Raw genomic sequence first — 16,180 nt, 5'->3', positions numbered from 1 at the left:
CGACCATCATAGAACATTGAACAGTACTCCTTTAGAAAGGGGATGAGGAGGAATTTCTTTAGCCAGAGGGTGGTGAATCTGTGGGATTCATTGCCACAGAAGGCCAAGTCAGTGGATATGTTGAAGGCAGAGATAGATAGATTCTTAATTAGTACGGGTGTCAGGGGTTATGGGGAGAAGGCAGGTGAATGGGGTTAGGAGGGAGAGATAGATCGGCCATGATTGAATGGTGGATTAGACTTGGGGCCGAATGGCCTAATTCTGCTCCGATCACTTGTGATTTTACGATCTTATCTTGTTTAAACATTTCCTCACTCACCTTGTTTGATATTTCCACCTTGGGGAAAAGGCTCTGACTGTCCACCCTGTCCATGCCTGTTGTGCACAGGCAGCAGCTGGGCTATGAATGGAAGGCGTGTCTCTGGCGTTGTGAGGCAGTGGTTCTACCAGCTGTGCTACTGTACTGCCCAAGTGGTACAGACTGTAAGGCACAGGATGCTGGAGTAACTCAGGGGGTCAGGCAGCATCCCTGGAGAGAAGGAATGGGTGACTGTTCATGCACCCAGCGTCACGGATCGGTCTTTCCATGGATTAATGTCAACAGTACCTTAAAATTATGTCTTCTGCAGATATCAACGACTGCACACAGAATCAGTGCAAAAATGGAGGCACGTGTATTGATGGAGTGGACTCCTTTGGCTGTATCTGTCCTGACGGATGGGAAGGCGTGTTGTGTGAGATTGGTGAGTGGTGGGCACTGCTGGTACATGCTGGTAACGTCATAGAGTGGTACGGCACGGAAACAGGCCCTTCGGCCCAACTCATCCGTGCTGACAATAGTGCTTTCTTTGTCACGTGTGCAACTGCACAGTGAGATTCTGTTTGCATATATTACACTCACTGGCACCACCATCTCCAAAGTCTGGTCGGGCCGCGGGCTCGATGTACTCTAGAACCAACGTCCCTCTCCTCGCCCGGCCATCTTTGTGTACTGGGGGAACCTCCTGCAGCTGGAGGGATTGCCCCGGCTCACCCTCCTTCTGTCCCTTGCTCCTCGTGTCTGTCGTCTCCAGCTCCCTCCTGGTCCCGCCGACAGATCAACCTTTGGGCACCTTCAGCTTAGTTTAGTTTAGAGATATAGCGCAGAAACAGGCCCTTCGGCCCACCGGGTCCGCGCCGACCAGCGATCCCCGCACACTAACACCATCCTACACCCACTAGACAATTTTCACATTTACACCAAGCCAATTAACCCACAAACCTGTAAGTCTTTGGAGTGTGGGAGGAAACCGAAGATCTCGGAGGAAACCCACGCAGGTCACGGGGAGAACGTACAAACTCTTTACAGACAGCACCCGTTGCTGGTGCCTGTATCTTCATTTGCAGGCATCAGTTCTCCTGGCTATTAATTCCTTTGATTACCAACACCAGCCATCTCTTCTCTGTGGTTAGTTCAAAAGCCAGATGTTCTTGGCAAGAACATCTGGCTTTTGAACTAACCACAGAGAAGAGATGGCTGGTGTTGGTAATCAAGAGGAACTGCAAATACCAAAGATTACAGCACAAAGCGCTGGAGTAATTCAGCGGGTCAGGCAACATCTCTGGAGAATATTGATAGGTGGCGTTGTGGGCTGGAACCTTTCTTCAAACTGACTAAATGGCTCGATTGTAAAAAGTATTGTCTTTCCGCTGATTAGTGAGCACGCAGGAAAAGTTTTTCACTGTACCTCGGTACACGTGACGATTAACTAAACTGACTATTGTATCAGGAAGAGTTTCTTTACTCCATTTTTTTTTTCAACAGTTCTTTGCTTGATTCTTGGTATTTCACCTTTGTTCTTATCAAAAAATGTAGTCATTTATTAAAAATAATATTTACAATGCAATAAAACAAAACAGAACCCATCACCAGAATACAAGACAATAGACAATAGGTGCAGGAGGAGGCCATTCGGCCCTTCGAGCCAGCACCGCCATTCAATGTGATCATGGCTGATCATTCTCAATCAGTACCCCATTCCTGCCTTCTCCCCATACCCCCTGACTCCGCTATCCTTAAGAGCTCTATCTAGCTCTCTCTTGAAGACAAACAAATATACTAAATGAACTACAATACAACTATCTTACATTCCTTGTCAAGGATGCATTCCACCCACCTCGGTGCCCAGCGGTCCCGGCAATCCCCCAGGGTGCCCGTGGACAGCGCGCGGTCCCTCTCTAACCCCACCTGGGCGCGGACGGACATAACCCCCTAGAAAAGGGGCAGTCAGCCGGCTCGGGCAGAGCCCTGTTCCGCCTGGCGCCGTGACTCGCGGACGGCCATCTTGGCCAGGCCGGTATTTCACCTTGTGTGTGTAACAATAGCTACTTGCATTAATGAAAGTTGACAGTCCTCTCTGTTCTCTCACGCAGATTTTAACAACTGCATCCCCAACCCCTGTCTCAACGGAGGCCGCTGCGTGGACCGGCTGAACGATTTCCACTGCGACTGCACCAACAACTGGAAGGGAAAGACCTGCCACTCCAGTAAGTGCTCTGCTCCTCCATCCGAATACTGCACGTGGAGTGCTGGACCTTCCCCCACCCCCCCTCGCACAGAGACACGTAGAAACACGGAAAATAGGTGCAGGAGGAGGCCATTTGGCCCCTCCACCCAGCACCGCCATTCATTGTGATCATGGCTGATCATCCACAATCAGTAACCCGTGCCTGACTTCTCCCCATATCCCTTGATTCCGTTAGCCCCGAGAGCTAAATCTAACTCTCTTTTAAGTTCGTCCAGTGAATTGGCCTCCACTGCCCTCTGTGGCAGAGAATTCCACAAATTCACAACTCTCTGGGTGGAAAAAGTTCCTTCTCACCTCAGTTTTAAATGTCGTCCCCTTTATTCTTAGACTGTGTGGCCCCTGGTTCCGGACTCCCCCAACCAGGGACTCCCCCAAGATGGAATGCTGGAGTCACTCAACGGGACACTGAGACCCGAAACGTCGCCCATTCCTTCTCTCCAGCGATGCTGCCTGTCCTGCTGAGTTACTCCAGCATTTTGTGTCTACGGTGTAAACCAGGGCCTGCAGCTCCTTCCTACACTTTCCCTCACACCTGTTCACCCAACGTCGATTGGCTTCGCTGGCCCACACTTCCCAAACTAACATCACATTTTAGGATTTTAGTGTTGCAAATTCTGTTTTGCTCCCTCCCGAGTGAATTTAAACAGTGAAACTAAGCAGGGCGATAGTGAAACTAGTATGGCGACTGGGGGGGGGGGGGGGGGGGGGGCGACTGGGCTTGTACACACTGGAATTTAGAAGGATGAGAGGGGATCTTATTGAATCATATAAGATTATTAAGGGATTGGACACGTTAGAGGCAGGAAACATGTTCCTGATGTTGGGGGAGTCCCGAACCAGGGGCCACAGTTTAAGAATAAGGGGTAGGCCATTTAGAACGGAGATGAGGAAGAACTTTTTCACTCAGAGAGATGTGAATCTGTGGAATTCTCTGCCTCAGAAGGCAGTGGAGGCCAATTCTCTGAATGCATTCAAGAGAGAGCTAGATAGAGCTCTTAAAGATAGCGGAGTCAGGGGGTATGGGGAGAAGGCAGGAACGGGGTACTGATTGTGAATGATCAGCCATGATCACAGTGAATGGCGGTGCTGGCTCGAAGGGCTGAATGGCCTCCTCCTGCGGCTATTGTCTATTGGGGCTGTCTCCGTGCTGTATAACTCTATGATTTATCCCTGCCTGTTAGCTGACATAGTGATGCTTGCTTCTCATCCAGGTGTGGGGCCCAGCACCCCCAGGCCCGTTTCCCAGCGCTATGATTCTATCTTTTTCTTGCATGTTCTTGTGAATTTCCTCAACAGTTTTACCTTGTTAGAAGTGCAAGCTATTTTTCTTTCGTTTAGAGATACAGCACGGATGGAACCCGTGTCTCCGGCGCTGTGAGGCAGCAACTCAACCGCTACACCATTTTACCTGCTTTAACTACACTCGCCCCCCTGCAGGACCTATACATCAGGAGGTGCAGATCCAGAGCTAGCAACATTATGGGGGACCCCTACCACCCCAGCAACGGACTGTTCCAACTGCTACGGTCAGGCAAATGCCTCCGCTGTCACGCTGTGAAAACAGAGAGGATGAGACGGAGTTTCTTCCCACAGGCCATCTCTCATATCACCAGGGACTAATTTAATTTACTGTATTAATTTATTTTTTGTGTTAAAAAAAATAATTCTATTGTGTTTTGTAGTTTTAGCACAATCCGCAGGCGTTGCCACTTTCATTTCACTGCACATCTTGTATATGTATGTGACAAATAAAGTCAACTTGACTTGACTTGACTTTAATGGTGGATCCGTTCTGTCCCTGCAGGAGAGAACCAGTGTGATGAGAGTACGTGCAGTAACGGGGGCACGTGCCACGACGTGGGAGACACTTTCCGGTGTGCCTGCCCTCCAGAGTGGACTGGCTCCACCTGTAATCTCGGTGAGTTCAGCGTCTCTGTCGCTCGCGACCTGCGCTTCCTGGCCTTGCTTGTTGGCCTGAGAGAGTTCGTCTCCAACGGCATGTCGACACAAAATGCTGAAATCACTCAGCGGGTCAGGCAGCATCTGTGGGGAGAAGGAATGGGTGACGTTTCGGGTCGAGACCCTTCTTCAGACTGAAGAAGGGTCACGACCCGAAACGTCACCCATTCCTTCTCTCTGGAGATGCTGCTGACCCGCTGAGTTACTCCAGCATTTTGTGTCTACCTTCGATTTAATCCAGCATCTGCAGTTTTTCTCCTACACATCTCCAACAGCAGCGTCGGGATTATGCCTGGTTCAGTAGTGACCACGCCGACACTCGCAGTAGGGTGAACCCGTGTTATATATTTTATTTAGACAATAGACAATAGGTGCAGGAGGAGGCCATTCGGCCCCTTGAGCCAGCACCACCATTCAATGTGATCATGGCTGATCATTCACAATCAGTACCCTGTTCCTGCCTTTTCCCCATACCCCCTGACTCCGCTATCCTTAAGAGCTCTATCTAGCTCTCTCTGGAAAGCATCCAGAGAATTGGCCTCCACTGCCTTCTGAGGCAGAGAATTCCACAGATTCACAACTCTCTGACTGAAAAAGTGTTTCCTCATCTCCGTTCTAAATAGCCTACCCCTTATTCTTAAACTGTGGCCCCTGGTTCTGGACTCCCCCAACATTGGGAACATGTTTCCTGCCTCTAATGTGTCCAATCCCTTAATAATCTTATATGTTTCAATCTCATCCTTCTAAATTCCAGTGTATACAAGCCTAGTCGCTCCAGTCTTTCAACATATGACATTCCAGAAATACCTAGTGAATCTACGCTGCACGCCCTCAATAGCAAGAATGTCCTTCCTCACTGGTAACAAACCCCAGGACCACATGGGGGCACCGTCCATCGGCATTAGGCCGCATGTTCAGGGGCACTGCCGATCTCAGGCTTGGCCCGGCAGCTCAGTCCTGGCATCCAAAAAAGGAGTCTAAAAAATGGCATAGCGCTGGAATAACTCAATGGGTCAGTCTGGAGAACATGGACATTTCGGGTTGGGACCCTTCTTCAGACTGACTATATTCATGGGGGAAAGCTGGAATGGAGGTGGGAACGGGACAAATCTGGCAAATGATAGCTAGATGCAGGTCCTCCGCCCAATACAATCAGAATGAAGAAGGGTCCCAACCCAAAACGTCACCTATCCGTGTTCTCCACAGATGCTGCCTGACCCGCTGAGTTACTCCAGCACTCTGTGAAACGTCACCTATCCATGTTCTCCACAGATGCTGCCTGACCCGCTGAGTTACTCCTGCACTCTGTGAAACGTCACCTATCCATGTTCTCCACAGATGCTGCCTGACCCGCTGAGTTACTCCAGCTCTATGTTTCTGCTTCGTATCGCAAATAACCTGGCCAGTGTTGTTTTTGTGTTGCAGCTAAGGACAGCAGTTGCATCCCCAATCGTTGCCAGAATGGTGGGACGTGCGTGGGAAGTGGCGACAGCTTCACCTGCGTGTGTAAAGAGGGATGGGAAGGACCAAGGTGCACGCAGAGTAAGTTCCAACGGGCCACGCACCACATTGTCAAACCTCCTGCTCTTGTGTGTCTCCGCTCAGTACCTGTCGCTGCTCCTGCAACCTTGCTCTCCACACTGACACCATTTCATCAGGAAGCTGTGACCGGGAGATAAACGTTCCCCTCACTCCCTCCATGATCAAAAGTAATAAATAATGCCCCCAAGTCTACGTATTTTGGAGCCTATTTGAAGGTTGTTGTATGTAGTGTAGTAGCGTGATGGTTGTCAGGAAGAAGCTGCTGCTGAACCTGGACGTTACAGTTTCCAGGCTCCTGCACCTTCTTCCCGACGGCAGGAATGAGTGAGAGCGTGGCCAGGGTGGTGTGGGTCTCTGGCGATGCTAGCTACCTTTTTGAGGCAGCGTCTCCTGTAGATCCCTTCGATGGTGGGGAGGTCTGTACCTAGGGTTGCCAACTGTCCCGTATTAGCCAGGACATCCTGTATTTTGGGCTAAATTGGTTTAGACAATAGACAATAGGTGCAGGAGGAGGCCATTCGGCCCTTCGAGCCAGCACCGCTATTCAATGTGATCATGGCTGATCATTCTCAATCAGTACCCCGTTCCTGCCTTCTCCCCATACCCCCTGACTCCGCTATCCTTAAGAGCTCTATCCAGCTCTCTCTTGAATGCATTCAGAGAATTGGCCTCCACTGCCTTCTGAGGCAGAGAATTCCACAGATTCTCAACTCTCTGACTGAAAAAGTTTTTCCTCATCTCCGTTCTAAATGGCCTACCCCTTATTCTTAAACTGTGGCCCCTGGTTCTGGACTCCCCCAACATTGGGAACATGTTTCCTGCCTCTAATGTGTCCAGCTCCTTAATAATCTTATATGTTTTGATAAGGTCCTCGTATGCGATCGCCCTTGTGCCGTATTAGGCCCGGATTGCGCTGTAGGCCCGGACACTGTAGTCCAGGGGCCGCTATAGTCCCGGACAGTGTAGGCCCGAGCACCGCCTGACGGAGGTTGCGTAGCAACCCGCCTCCCGGCCTGGGCGGCCGCCATTGGTGGCCACTGGCTGGGTGAGATTACGTGGCGCGCGGGGTGGGGACGTCACCTGATGCCCCTTATTTGGGAGTGAGGAAGTTGGCACCCCTATCTGTACCCGTGAGGGACTGGGCAGTGTCTACCGCTCGCAATCTTCTTCACTCCTGGGTGTTTGAGCTACCAGTCAATATGCTCTTACTCTACACCTGTACTGTACTCGCTCGACTGCTCAACAGTGTAAGTTTGCTTTGTTTCGAAGTTGTTCAATCTGCCTTTTGTTCCTCCTGCAGATAAGAACGACTGCAACCCTCATCCATGGTAAGTGACAACTTTTAGTTTAGTTTAGTTTACAGATACAGTGCGCAAACAGGCTCTTCCGCCCCACCGAGACAGTGCCGACCAGCGATCCCCGCACACTAGCACTATCCTACACACACTAGGGACAATTAAATTATAGCAAGCCAATTAACCTGCAAAGCTGTACGTCTTTGGAGTGTGGGAGGAAGCCGGAGCACCCGGAGAAAACCCACGCAGGTCACGGGGAGAACGTACAAGCTCTGTACAGGCTGCACCTGTTAACATAACATATAACATATAACAACTACAGCATGGAAACAGGCCTGTCCGGCCCTACCAGTCCACGCCGACCATTCTCCCTGACCTAGTCTCATCTACCTGCACTCAGACCATAACCCTCCAATCCCCTCCTATCCATATACCTATCCAATTTACTCTTAAATAATAAAATCGAGCCAGCCTCCACCACTTCCACCGGAAGCCCATTCCATACAGCCACAACCCTCTGAGTAAAGAAGTTCCCCCTCATGTTACCCCTAAACCTTTGTCCCTCAATTCTGAAGCTATGTCCCCTTGTTGGAATCTTCCCCACTCTCAAAGGGAAAAGCCTACCCACGTCAACTCTGTCCGTCCCTCTCAAAATTTTAAAAACCTCTATCAAGTCCCCCCTCAACCTTCTACGCTCCAAAGAATAAAGACCCAACCTGTTCAACCTCTCTCTGTAGCCTAAGTGCTGAAACCCAGGCAACATTCTAGTAAATCTCCTCTGTACCCTCTCCATTTTGTCGACATCCTTCCTATAATTTGGCGACCAGAACTGCACACCATACTCCAGATTCGGCCTCACCAATGCCCTGTACAATTTCAACATTACATCCCAACTTCTATACTCGATGCTCTGATTTATAAAGGCAAGCATACCAAACGCCTTCTTCACCACCCTATCCACATGAGATTCCACCTTCAGGGAACAATGCACAGTTATTCCCAGATCCCTCTGTTCCACTGCATTCCTCAATTCCCTACCATTTACCCTGTACGTCCTATTTTGATTTGTCCTACCAAAATGCAGCACCTCACACTTATCAGCATTAAACTCCATCTGCCATCTTTCAGCCCACCCTTCCAAAAGGCCCAAGTCTCTCTGTAGACTTTGAAAATCTACCTCACTATCAACTACTCCACCTATCTTAGTATCATCAGCATATTTACTAATCCAATTTGCCACACCATCATCCAGATCATTAATGTAAATGACAAACAACAGTGGACCCAACACAGATCCTTGGGGCACTCTACTAGACACTGGCCTCCAACCTGACAAACAATTGTCAACCGTTACCCTCTGGTATCTCCCATTCAGCCATTGTTGAATCCATCTTGCAACCTCACTATTAATACCCAACGATTTAACCTTCTTAATCAACCTTCCATGTGGAACCTTGTCAAATGCCTTACTGAAGTCCATATAGACAACATCCACAGCCTTGCCCTTATCAATTTCCCTGGTAACCTCTTCAAAAAATTCAAGATTAGTCAAACATGACCTTCCAGGCACAAATCCATGTTGACTGTTTCTAATCAGGCCTTGATTATCCAAATAATTATATATATTGTCCCTAAGTATCTTTTCCATTAATTTTCCCACCACAGACGTCAAACTAATAGGTCTATAATTGCTAGGTTTACTTTTAGAACCTTTTTTAAACAAAGGCACAACATGCGCAATGCGCCAATCTTCCGGCACCATCCCTGTTTCTAATGACGTTTGAAATATTTCCGTCATAGCCCCTGCTATTTCTGCACTAACTTCCCTCAATGTCCTAGGGAATATCCTATCAGGACCTGGAGACTTATCCACTTTTATATTCTTCAAAAGTGTCCGTACCTCCTCTTCTTTAATCCTCCTAATTTCCATCACTACTCTACTTGTTTCGCTTACCTCACATAATTCAATATCCTTCTCCTCGGTAAATACCGAAGAAAAGAAATTGTTTAATATCTCCCCCATTTCTTCCGGCTCAGCACATAGCTGTCCACTCTGACTCTCTAATGGACCAATTTTATCCCTCACTATCCTTTTGCTATTGACATATCTGTAGAACCCCTTGGGGTTTACTTTTACATTACTTGCCAAAGCAGCCTCATATCTTTTTTTCGCTTTTCTAATTTCCTTTTTAAGATTCCTTTTACATTCTTTATATTCCTCAAGAACCTCATTTACTCCCTGCCGCTTATATTTATTGTATATCTCCCTCTTTTTCCGAACCAAGTGTCCAATTTCCCTGGAAAACCACGGCTCTTTCAAATTATTATTCTTTCCTTTCCACCGAACAGGGACATAAAGACTCTGTACTCTCAAAATTTCACCTTTAAATATCCTCCATTTCTCTATTATATCCTTTTCATAAAACAACAATTTCCATTTCACTCCTTTTAAATCCTTTCTCATCTCCTCAAAATTAGCCTTTCTCCAATCCAAAATCTCAACCCTTGGTCCAGATTTGACCTTCTCCATAATGATATTGAAACTAATGGCATTATGATCACTAGACCCAAAGTGCTCCTCAACACATACCTCCGTCACCTGACCCATCTCATTTCCTAACAGGAGGTCCAACACTGCCCCTTCTCTGGTAGGCACCTCTACGTATTGCTGCAAAAAACTATCCTGCACACATTTTACAAACTCCAAACCATCCAGCCCTTTAACAGAATGTGATTCCCAGTCTATATACGGAAAATTGAAATCACCCACAATCACCACTCTGTGCTTACTACTAATATCTGCTATCTCCTTACATATTTGCTCTTCCAATTCTCGTTCCCTATTTGGCGGTCTATAATACACCCCTATAAGTGTTGCTAAACCTTTCTCATTTCTGAGTTCCACCCAAACAGCCTCCTTAATCGAGCCTTCTAGTCTGTCCTGCCAAAGCACTGCTGTGATATCCTCCCTGACAAGCAATGCAACACCCCCACCTCTTGCCCCTCCGATTCTATCACATCTGAAACAATGAAATCCTGGAATATTTAATTGCCAATCGCAACCCTCCTGCAACCATGTTTCACTGATTGCCACAACATCATACTTCCAGATGTCAATCCAGGCTCTAAGCTCATCCACCTTTCTTACAATGCTCCTAGCATTAAAATATACACATTTAAGGGACCCATCATTTCTTATTCTCAGTTTATTTCTTTTCCCTTCTTTCTCTCCTACATATTGGGTCTGAGTGTTTCCCTTTTCTGCCTCCTGCCTCACACACTGCCTATTAGCTATCTGTGTTTGAGTCCCTCCCCCCAACCGTACTAGTTTAAAGTCTCCGCAGTTATTTTAGCAAATCTCCCCGCCAGGATATTGGTTCCCCTCGGGTTCAGATGCAACCCGTCCTTTTTGTACAGGTCATACTTCCCCCAGAAGAGGTCCCAATGATCCAGAAACTTGAAACCCTGCTCCCTGCACCAGTTCCTGCAACAGGATCAAACCCAGTTCTCTGGCGCTGTAAGGCAGCAACTCTACCGCTGCGTACCGCCCAACTCGTCTACCTTCAGTGGTATTTCTAACAGCGCCAATACCCCGCTAGCCTTGATCCTGTGGTGCCGAGGGTGAAGAGGCACCTGGCAGGACATGTGATAAACCCAGCCCTGCAGTACAGAATGTGGCCATTCAGCCCATTGTCCCAGTGCCAGCTCTTTGCATTAGCTTTCCCCTGAGTCCTTTGTTCCCTCACTCCCAGCCAAACAGATCTTATTTCTTTGGTTTTTGTCCAATTCCCTTCAAACGTTCCTATTGAGCCAGAACACAATTGCTGCATTCTTAAGAAACAAAATCTAACCTTTCCTTTTATTCTTTAACTGATTAGCTTCATTTGATTTTCCTGGAAGCAGTTTTTTTCTTATTTAGAATATTGAACAGTACATTGCAGGAACAGGCCCTTCGGCCCACATTGCCAAACATGATGTCAAGTTAAACTAATCTCCTCTACCTGCCCATAATCCATATCTCCTCTACCTGCACATAATCCATATCCCTCCATTCCCTGCATATCCAGGTACCTATCTAAAAGCTTCTCAAACACCACTATCATAGAACATAGAAGAGGACAGCTAGGGGTGCCAACTATCTCACTCCCAAATACGGGACAAGGTGACGTCACCGCCCCGCGCCCCACGTGACCTCACCCAGCCAGCGGCCACGTGCTCCCGCTCCACCAATGGCGGCCACCCGTGCTGGGAAGTGGGTTGCTAGGCAACCTCCGTTAGGCAGCGCCTGGCCGGGCCTACACTGTCTGGACCTACAGCCTCCAGGTCTACAGCGTCCGGGCCTACAGTGCCGTCCGGGCCTAATACGGGACAAGGGCGGTCCCGTACGGGACAAACCAATTTAGCCCAAAATACGGGATGTCCCGGCTAATACGGGACAGTTGGCAACCCTAAGTACAGCACAGGAACAGGCACTTCGGCCCACAATGTCCGTGCCAAACATGAAGCCGTTAAACTAATCTGTTCTACCGGCACATAATCCATACCCCTCCATTCCCTGCATGTCCATGAGCCTCTTAAACTCCACTACCTTATCTGGTATAAAAAACTTGCACTGCACATCTCCTTTAAACTCTTTCCTCCCCCCCCCCCCCCCCCCCCCCCCCCTCATCGTATAGCTCTAGTCTTTGCCATTTCTGGTCTGGGGGAAAAGGTTATGACTGTCTACCCTATCTGTTACTCCCATCATTTTATAAACTTCCATCAGGTCTCTGCTCAGCCTCGCCAAAGAAAACAATGAAAGTTTTACTCCTTCAAAACATGTCCAACTAAATGTCACTTTGGGGAGGGGGGTGGAGAAAGCAGCCGTGTGAATGGAGCCTCACAACCAATGATCTGGATTCAATCCTATCCCCGGGTGCTGTTTTGTGGTGTTCTGTGACTGCCTGCATTTCCGACCGCTTTGGAAGGACGTGCAGATCGTTATCCCACTTTCTCATCCACTGCCGATACACAATTTACCGAAGGCCAATTAACCTACAAACCAGCAGGTCTTTGGGATGTGGGTGGAAACCGGAGCACCCGGAGGAAACCCGCGCGGTCACAGAGAGAATTGGCAAACTCCACTCCCAGACCATGCCCAAGGTCAGCATTGAAGCTGAGTTTAGTTTAGATTATTATTGTAATGTATACCGAGGTACAGTGAAAAGCTATTGTTTGTGTGCTCTCCGGTCAAAGAAAAGACGATACATGATTGCAATCAAGTCGTTCACATGTACAGATAAAGGGTACAGCTAGGAGTGCAAGATAAAGTCAGATAAAAAATGGTTCAGGTCTCCAGTGTGTAGAGTTGCCAACTGTCCCGTATTAGCCGGGACATCCTGTCTATTGGGCTAAATTGGTTTGTCCCGTACGGGACTGCCCTTGTCCCATATTAGGCCCGGGGGAGCGATGTAGGCCCGGACACTGTAGGCCCGGGGGCCGCTGTAGGCCCGGACATTGTAGGCCCGGAGGCCCGGGCGCTGCCTAGTGGAGGTTGCGTAGCAACCCGCCTCCCGGCCCGGGCGGCCGCCATTGGTGGAGTGGGAGCACATGGCCGCTGGCTGGGTGAGGTCACGTGGGGTGGTGACGTCGCCTTTTGTTCCTTATTTGGGAGTGAGAAAGTTGGCAACCCTACCAGTGTGGTAGATGAAAGGTCAGGACCGCACACACTCCAGGTGTTGAGAGGACGGTTTAGCCGGGTTTCTGGCGCAGTGAATTGTGAGACGCAGAGCTGCAGAGAACTGTGGACGCAGCCCAGACCATCACACAAACCAACCTCCCTTCCACTGACTCCATCTACACCTCACGCTGCCTCGGCAAGGCCAGCAGTATAATCAAGGACCAGTCACACCCTGACCACTCCCTCTTCTCCCCTCTCCCATCGGGCAAAAGGCACAGAAGTGTGAAAACGCACACCTCCAGATTCAGGGACAGTTTCTTCCCGGCTGTTATCAGGCAACTGAACCATCCTACCACAACAAGAGAGCAGTGCTGAACTACTATCTGCCTCATTGGTGACCCTATGATAGTCTTTGAGCGGACTTTACTGGCTTTATCTTGCACTAAACTTTATTCATGTTATTCCCTTTACCTTGTATCTGTACACTGTGGACGGCTCGATTGTAATCATGTGTTGTCTTTCCGCTGGCAGGTTAGCACGCAACAAAAGCTTTTTCCTGTACCTCGGTACACGTGACAATAAACTCAACTAAACTAAACTAAACAGTGAGGCAACAGCTGCACCAATGTGCTGCCCCATCTCCCAAAATATGTACTCGGAAGTAACGTGACTTTACAGTTTTGATTTGGGGCCGTTTATTGCAAGCTTTCACCCCCCCCCCCCTCCCCTGCATTCTTTCCATTTAAAAAACATTCCCGACACCGGGCAGAATAAGAAGCCTGTGTCGTACAGGTCCTGCCACAATGGATGAAAGGGTGGGGGACTGTTGTAATCTCATTTAAAATTAAATCTCTGCTCTTTAATCGGCTTTCCAACAGATTTAGTGCAAATCCCTTGATCTGGCCCTTGTGTGGCAGCAGATGCCCCTGGCCCAGAGGCGGGGGGAGAGTGGGGGGGGCAGGGGTCGCGGACGGACACAAGCTGTACTCACCCAGCCTGTGCTGGGCAGCAGAGGACAGGGGGTAATAATGGAACTGGCCTGACAATGGAATGGCATGGTTCCCCGACCCTGCCATTCTCCCATTGTCAAACGAAAGCTCAAAACATCCTCCTCGACCACAATGGGGATTTGCATTTGAATGGCGGGCCAGGCAGAGGCAGAAGTTTTGTTGCTTTTCTTCACGTGTCTTTGCCCCTCGGCTGTGTTGCGTTGACAGTGGCAGGGGGGGGGGATCGCTCCTGTCTGTCGGAAGGACGAGAGGTGATGGGGGTTGTTTGTGCTTTTGTCTTCGCAGCTACAATGGGGGCATCTGTGTCGACGGTGTGAATTGGTTTCGGTGTGAATGCGCTCCAGGCTTTGCCGGGCCCGACTGCCGAATCAGTAAGTACCTGATGTGCCGGACAGCGGAGTTCACGGGGTCACGCCATCGCTGACCCCCGCGCCCCCCTTTTGTTCTCTACCACTCTCTGTTGGGACGTGAAGGCCAGTTGTAACCTCGCAGAATGCAACAGCAGCTGGCTAAATTACTCACGGAGACGACAGCTATCTCTGGGAGAACTGCAGCCATCACCCTCTCCCCGCTCACAGTCCTCAGCTTCAGTTTACTTTAGTTTGGAGACACAGTGTGGAAACAGGCCCATCGGCCCACCGAGTCCACGCCGACTCCCCTATGATAGTTCTATCCTACATACTGTTGTTGTCCGTCCTTCGGGTTGGAAGATGACCATCACTTTCAGTTGGAGGATTGGTGACTATGGGTCCGGAAGTGACTGATGAGGCCAATCCGGGCCCGGAAGGCACGCCCACACGTAGGACACAAGTGGATGGGTGCTGCAGTGGAAGTGGAGGTAGCCCGGGCCTTGCGCGCGGTGCGTTTCCTCTGGCCCTCTGCAGTGCGTCTGTTCTCTGCTGCACGGGCTCCTGTGGTGAGCTTGCTACGCCAGGTTGGACGGTTCAGTGCAAGAGACTCCCAAGTGCTGAGGTTGATGTCCAAGTCTTTGTTTGGGACACTTTGAGGCAGTCCTTAAACCGTTTCTTCTGTCCTCCTACTGAGCGCTTGCCCTGACACAGTTCTCCAAACAGAAGCTGTTTTGGCAGTCGACTCTCGGGCATTCTGACGACATGGCCTGCCCATCTGGCTTGGGCTTTCCGTAGGAGGGTGTGGACGCTGGGGATTCCGGCCCGTTCCAAGACCTCTGTGTCGGGAATTTTGTCCTGCCTCCTGACGTGAAGGAGTCTGCGTAGGCAGCTCCTACATACTATGTATCCTGCATACAAGGGGCCAATTAACCTTCAAACCTCGACATCTTTGGGATGTGAGAGAAAAACTGAGCACCTGGACAAAACCCACGTGGGCACAGCACCCGTTGTCAGGACTGAACCCGGGTCTCTGACGCTGTGAGGCAGCAACTCTATCGCTGCGCCACCCAAAATGTTAAGGTTTATGTTTATTACTGAGGTACAGTGACAAACCTTATTTGGCAACCTATCCAAATAGATCAGATATTGCCATACATAAATATAATCAAGCCAAACTCAAGTACAATAGGTAGAGCAAAGATACAGAGTGCAAGAGTCGAGAGTTTTATTGTCGTGTGTCCCAGATAGAACAATGAAATCCTTACTTGCAGCAGCACAACAGAATATGTAAACATAGTGCACTGTGAACAATATGATAAACCAGAGAGAAAAAAGTTCAGTGTGTATATATACACACTCCCCATCAGAACTGCCCCCTCCATCGACTCCTTTAAGTCCAGGCTCAAAACCTATTTCTACTCCCTAGCGTTTGAGGCTCATTGAGGAGGCGCTGTGAACTGTTTGCGTGCTACTGTATGTTTCATTTTTTTCCTTAGTACCTAATCAGATGTACAGCACTTTGGTCAACGTGGGTTGTTTTTAAATGTGCTATACAAATAAAATTGACTTGACTTGACTTGACACCCACATATACACACACACACACATATATATATACATACACACACACACACACACACATATATATATATACACATATATACATACACACACATATATATATCTCCATACACATGTATACATACATATAAATAGACACACATATATATATATATATACACATACACACACACACACACATATATATATATATACACACATATATATATCTCCATAC

General features: G+C 48.8%; 1 protein-coding gene across 1 annotated transcript in view; it reads left to right on the top strand.

Moving 5' to 3' along the window:
- jag2b (jagged canonical Notch ligand 2b) overlaps window positions 1-16,180 on the top strand; it is a 228,052-nt gene that overhangs the window by 192,229 nt on the left and 19,643 nt on the right. Inside the window, exons 15-20 of the mRNA XM_078406964.1 lie at window positions 630-743; window positions 2,413-2,526; window positions 4,372-4,485; window positions 5,952-6,068; window positions 7,369-7,396; window positions 14,318-14,403. Coding sequence (XP_078263090.1) covers window positions 630-743; window positions 2,413-2,526; window positions 4,372-4,485; window positions 5,952-6,068; window positions 7,369-7,396; window positions 14,318-14,403 — 573 coding nt within the window. The remainder of the gene's footprint in view (window positions 1-629; window positions 744-2,412; window positions 2,527-4,371; window positions 4,486-5,951; window positions 6,069-7,368; window positions 7,397-14,317; window positions 14,404-16,180) is intronic.

Source organism: Rhinoraja longicauda, chromosome 10, assembly GCF_053455715.1.
Source record: "Rhinoraja longicauda isolate Sanriku21f chromosome 10, sRhiLon1.1, whole genome shotgun sequence".
NCBI lineage: Eukaryota > Metazoa > Chordata > Chondrichthyes > Rajiformes > Arhynchobatidae > Rhinoraja > Rhinoraja longicauda.
Note: the sequence above shows the minus strand (reverse complement) of the source record. Positions and strands in the feature narration are given on the sequence as shown.